Here is a 6,070-nt window from a genome sequence, read left to right as displayed (position 1 = left end):
TGATACTTGTGGGAAAATCAGTTTCTCTCCATCCTATTTTATTTTTCGTTAAGCTATTCACTGTGTTACAGAGTAAAGTTTTCACAAAGCTTTAAGCCACTACATATTGGAGAAACTTTGCTAAGAATATTCCTGGGACAAAAGTTTGGTCATAGCCCCATAAATACTTTATTTCTAATAAAATTATAGATGTTGCCTTAAGAATTACACCCGCAAAGCATTTTCTGGAGAAATTCAATGATAATATAGATATTAGGCTAATTGTTCCTTTTACTCAGCTCGTCCAGAAACTGTTTTCCATCTTTTCTGTAATTGTCGGTACCCTGGAGAATAATGGAAAGATTTTCCACATTTATTATTGAAACTGAATACAAAAATACATTATTTTATGAGCATGCTTTATTAGTGTATTTTGCCCTAAACAGGAAATTGGAGGGAAGGGCATTTATCACACATCTATTGATTATTCTGGTCACAATTTAAATACAAAAGTGTAAATTTACAAACCAAACGTCCATCATCACTATTATTATTACTATTTTTTTTTTTTTTTTTGGGGTGGAAGGTTACAAAATTTTAGAAATGACATAAACATCATTAAATTGTGCACCAATTAAAAGGCCATAAAATTGTGCTGGCATGTGTCATCTGTTAAGTATGTAACTGAAATGTGATTAAAGTTATTGAGGAGGAACTGATCTCTTAGAATAATCCCTGGATTTTGGACTGAATAAGAAGACACTAGTTTTGTGCACTCTGCGTATCTGCCGTGACTCTGAAATAGGCTGTACTTTTATAGATGTGCCTTCAATGTACCTTTACAGTAGTTCCGTTTTTAGTTTTTATTTCTTTCTGTCTGTCTTTGATCATTTATTCAACCAAAATCCACTGACGTATATTTTTAAATTTTGCACAATGATTATTGTTATTGTCAAAATAATAGTAACATGCAATCTGCTCAATAGAGTTAAATAAAACAATCAAGGCGAGGCTACTTCCGCGTTCGCCATCAGATAAATATCATCCCAAAGGCACTCACCCTGCCATGCAAGGTGAAGAGACACTCAAACCACCGAAAGAGTCGCTACCATAGAGACAAACTTTTGTGAAGTTCACGCATAGGCTTTCTATAAACTTGACAAAATCACAGGATTTGGTAAGTTCAAGCTCAATATATTTTGAAATCGTCAAATTGATTTTCAATCATAGGTTTCAGATAACTTTAAACTAAAAAAAGCTGTAAACTGTATCCGCTAAGGATGACACAGCAGAATGCTTTGTCATCTTTAACAGAATGATCTAGAATAAGTATGTAGGCCGACACTTTTTATGGTGTTGAAGGAGACTGTAGTCTGATATGAAAATTAAACATTAAAACAGGGTAACAACAGTAAAGCATCTACTGGATATTGTAATCAAAATCAGAGTAATATGTTTATATGTTAAATTAAAATTTAATTTATTTAAAAGGGACCATGTGTTGAATAATGTCACTATTTGGTGTACCATACCAAACTGTATAGCTGTAAAATAATTTGAATCTGTTATCCCGTGGCAGGTCAAAACAGAGAAATGACCTTAGAACAAAAAGTTTTAACTGCGGTACTGATTGCTTGGAAATTAGTTTTTGCTAGTAATAGAAAGGTGCCGGTTTTCATTTCAATTTAAAGTTGCATAAAATCAACTTTTTTCTGTTTTGTTGTGTAAGGACTGGTAATTTTATTTGTTTTGATTATTTTACACCTTACTCATTTTTATAATGGTTACCATTTGCTTACATTTGATTGTGCAAGTTTTGTTTTGCGTCATTAAAGTGAGGTGGAGCTTCATATTCTGGGAAAAAGAAGTGCACCAACCTGTTTCTGGGTGTGCCACCCTTGCATGAAAAGAGCAATAGCTGCCTCACATTTGTTGTTTTTATTTTTGTGTTTTTCATTGGATTAGTCACAATAAATGTCATATTGATATAAATACATTAGATATTAATCCCATATGTGTGGCATGTGTAAATTAATCATAATTCTTTGTCTTTTCCTTAGGGAAAAATACTTCATCACACTCTTTTCAGCCTCAGCTGTAAAAATCAACCTATGAACCAACCCTTGAAGACCAAAAATAGTGGACCAATGGACAAAGCTATCAAGGTACAAATTCTCTTCTGTGTTTACTGATTTACATGGCTTTGATGATTCTGTCAGTATTTGTATCATCTGTATCTATCATCTAGGAAATATGTTTAAAATGACATGTCAAATGTCTTAAGCATGCATTCTGTAATACATTTCCATTAATAACATTTCTGTCTTTTATCTCAAGGAAGAAAATGATAACCAGACTGGGGAAAATAGCCAGGTGCCTAACTTACACCCTGCTGCAGAGGTTTGTCATAATTTATTTTATATGTGTGTTGGCAAAAGAAAAATCTTTTTTCATATAATTGAACTTTTAGGGCACAACTTCTTATTTTTTTGTTAAATGGTTTTATTCTTAAATTAAGATATCATGATCAAAATTGATCACTTAAGCCATGTTTCTGATACCATAACAAGCATTAAGTGTCGTCTGTCTCTGTGTGTCAGCCCTGTGATAAACAGGCGACCGCTCCAGGGTGTAACCCGCCTCTCACCGAAAGTCAGCAGAGGTCAGCTTCAGTCCCCTGTGACGCTCCGGATAAAAAGGTATAGCTAATGGCTGGATGGTTTGAGATTGGTATTATTTTAATGGAGAATTTCTTAATTTCTTTGTTTATTTAATCTTTGATTAAATTAAGTGAGACTTAATTTTGTTTCATCCCCAGAAAGAGAAGCCATATCAGACCTATTCTCTCCGCTGGAAGTGGAAAGGCAAAACAGAACGCAACAGAGGAGAAACTGTTGAGGACTCGCTGAAGAAAAGTTCAGAGTTTAGAAAGATTGAAGAAAAGAAAGTAGACAAAGAGCTTTTAATTGTAAGAGACAGAAAACCTATCAGTAAACACTTTATATGTAGCCTGGTTAAAAAAACCCCACTGGCTATCAGGTATATTAAAGCTGCAGACAAGACAAAGCAACCAGCTAGATATTCTGCTCATCGTCAAAGAAAGGGTCCATCTGGTGAGCTTGTGGTTTTTAATGTATGGACAAGTGGAGGGATGAATATAGTGCATATCTACTTTTTCATATATATGAAAAAGCCCACACTAAACACAGTCTTTGATGAAATTACTGTTTTTGCCTACAAAGATGAGAAAGTGAAGCACGCTCTGAAAAGAAATGGTCGTTTCCAGGATGTTGTATTTACAAAGATCTGTGCACTTTTAAACAAGAATATTGAAGCAACTACTTCAATGCACAGCCTCGTTAACAATCTTGATGGTAAATATTTCAAGATCATACTGCTCAATAAGTCTGACTGTGATGAAAACCCAGATCCTTCAAAGTGGTCTACCATAACTGAGTCAGTGAATGACAACATACCACCAAAGCTAGATGGTAATATGGTTTTGGATAAAAAATCACATGAGATACCAAATTTCAAAGAGATGATGCATCAGCTGTCTTTTCAGTTTAAAGATTTGATAATAAGTAAAGAACCACAAGAATCTAAGCTTTCTTGTATCCAGACTTTTTTCTGTGTGAAGTGTGAGATACCAAATTCAGAAGAGATGATGCATCAGCTGTATTCTCCATTTTTCCCAGATTTCATGAAAAGTAATAAACCACAACAATCTAAGCTTTCTTGTAATCAGAATATTTCCCATGTGGAGTTTGGAAAGAACGCTCAAACATGCAGGGAGGTGAAAACTATGAAGAAGCTGACGGCTCTCAGTGATTCTGTGTGTCAGGTGAGAGTAAATGACACACCAGCAGGGAGTGGGTTTCTCCTGTTTGGCAGGTGCGTCCTCACAAACGCTCATGTGGTTCAGAACATCTATAATGAGAGTACAGGACAGCTTAATGAGACGGTCACTGTCCATTTCTCTTTCGAAAGTCTAAACCAGACGCCGTCAGGAGCAGCAGTGAAGGAGGTCGCTGGCTTTGAATTCGGTCCTGATGCGTCAGGGCACGAGTGTGACTGGGCTCTGTTGAGACTCGCTGCTGATCAGAAATTACCTGGAGCTCTCTTAAAGCACTACGGATTTCTCCCACAAAGTGGTGCAATTTGCATCATCGGGCATCCTGACGGCGGTGTGAAAAAGATTGATCCGTGCTTGATTGTTTCGACCGAAAACCGCACTCAGGTCGCGGAGAGGCATCACCGTGAAAATCCAGCAGGTGTTTTACCGGAAGACAATCATTACAGTGAGAATCGAGGGCATATTCAGTTGGTGACTAACCAGTTCTTTGAGGACGTGGCAAAAGATGTGAATCTTAACCGACAGGCTCTGACCTATGAGTCATGTTTTTATTTTGGCTCATCCGGCTCTCCTGTGTTTGATGAGCACTGCAACGTTATCGCAGTGCATTCGGGCGGATATGCTTACCGCAATGTTAGGGGAGAAAGGCAGAGCGTCATAGAGTATGGCCAGCCTTTGTCCTTAATTATCGAACACATAATTGTCCAAATGGTGGAAAAAGGAAGGTTTGATGTGTTGAAGGAGTACTTGGCTTGCGATTATGCGCGACACCCAAACACGATGAGCAGTTTAAAGAAACTGGTTGAGAGCAGAAATCTCACTGCATTTAAGAATGCAGTCAACAATTTACCGTCCACAAGTGACGAGAGTTTGAAGACGTTCTTTGAATTCTTCTCTCAAACAGAGGCACCTGTCCCAATGGACATTGATTGAGCGTACACAGGTGGTCATTTCAGACATGATCAACAAAGTCTGTCATGTCTGTGTTTATATGTCAGGATGCTTTTTTATTATTGTGATTGTTTTATTTGCCTTTATTATTGCACAGCTGGAGAGTGACAGGAAAGAAGGGACAACTTATGTTTCAAAGCACGGTCGTGATCATTCAAGCAGGGATTGGGTGAAATATATCATACAAAACTTTGTTTTAAGTAACCATAATCTGTTTTAAAATAAAGTTAAGTGGTTTCTCTGTAACCATTTTTAGTCACGCTAGTATCTGTGAATGCCAGTTTTTGCATATTTTTTGTTCAGCAGCTGTCAAATCACTGACAGTTGGTTCAGTGCATCTCTTTTTCAGTATTTGTGTTTTTTCTGTTTTTAAAATGTTTTTGGTATAAGATTTTTTTTGAAACCCAATTATGATATCAGTCGCCAATATCTTTTATACTTTTTTATCTTTTGTGTTTATGTTATTAGGATTTTGTTGTACAGTATTGGATATTACAATATTCATCTTTTGTATTGATAAAATGTTTGATGAAAATGAGAGTTTTAAAGAGTTTAAAAGAGTTTTAAATTAATCGTACCTGGTTAAATCATATTATTGTAAGAAAAAAATCATTAATAACATAAAGACAATTATGATTTTTTTTAAATATTGAATAAAGTGATGTCTTTTATATTTGGAGTATGTGTTTTATTACCCTGTGCTCTTATTTGAACCATAAATATAAATATGAGAAGTCATATTCTGAGTTTGACTAACTTCGTCACATTAAATGTCTGTGATGCTGATGTTGAGATAAATGGAAAATAGTGGCACTAACTGGACATGATGTGATCATTTTTAGTAGCATCATTAAATGTATTGTTACATCTGAATGTTCTTTGATGTGTGAAGGAATTTCATCCTAAATACAAGATTTCTTTATGTGGCATTAAAAAAAAATCATATTCACTACATTAGAAAAAAATGTAGTTAGTTATGAATTCTTGCAAAAATTGCGGTCTTGACTTTTTGGACTTCTCTTACTTCTTTCCTTATTTCTTCCTTCCTTCTTCTTCCTACATTATTACTTGAATAATGTGTTAATATATAAAATAAATATAAAATAAATTGGTTAAAGCAGTCCTTGAAAAAACTAACTCCTCCATGTGGATTTTTATTCATTTTCTTTAAATTAAATTGGAGGACTCCTGGCAAGCAATAATGCATGAATAATTGTGATACTTTGGTTAATATTGTTGATACTTGTGGGAAAATCAGTTTCTCTCCATCCTATTTTATTTTTC

General features: G+C 35.2%; 1 protein-coding gene across 1 annotated transcript; it reads left to right on the top strand.

Moving 5' to 3' along the window:
* The first annotated feature begins 2,064 nt into the window (after positions 1-2,064).
* On the top strand, positions 2,065-5,206 carry LOC121938470 (serine protease FAM111A-like). The gene is made up of 4 exons (XM_042481712.1): positions 2,065-2,144; positions 2,317-2,379; positions 2,580-2,678; positions 2,798-5,206. The coding sequence occupies exons 1-4, from the start codon at positions 2,127-2,129 to the stop codon at positions 4,766-4,768; spliced, it is 2,151 nt and encodes a 716-aa protein (XP_042337646.1). The 5' UTR covers positions 2,065-2,126; the 3' UTR covers positions 4,769-5,206.
* The last annotated feature ends 864 nt before the right edge of the window (positions 5,207-6,070 follow it).

Source organism: Plectropomus leopardus, unplaced genomic scaffold, assembly GCF_008729295.1.
Source record: "Plectropomus leopardus isolate mb unplaced genomic scaffold, YSFRI_Pleo_2.0 unplaced_scaffold29579, whole genome shotgun sequence".
NCBI classification, from domain to species: domain Eukaryota; kingdom Metazoa; phylum Chordata; class Actinopteri; order Perciformes; family Serranidae; genus Plectropomus; species Plectropomus leopardus.
Note: the sequence above shows the minus strand (reverse complement) of the source record. Positions and strands in the feature narration are given on the sequence as shown.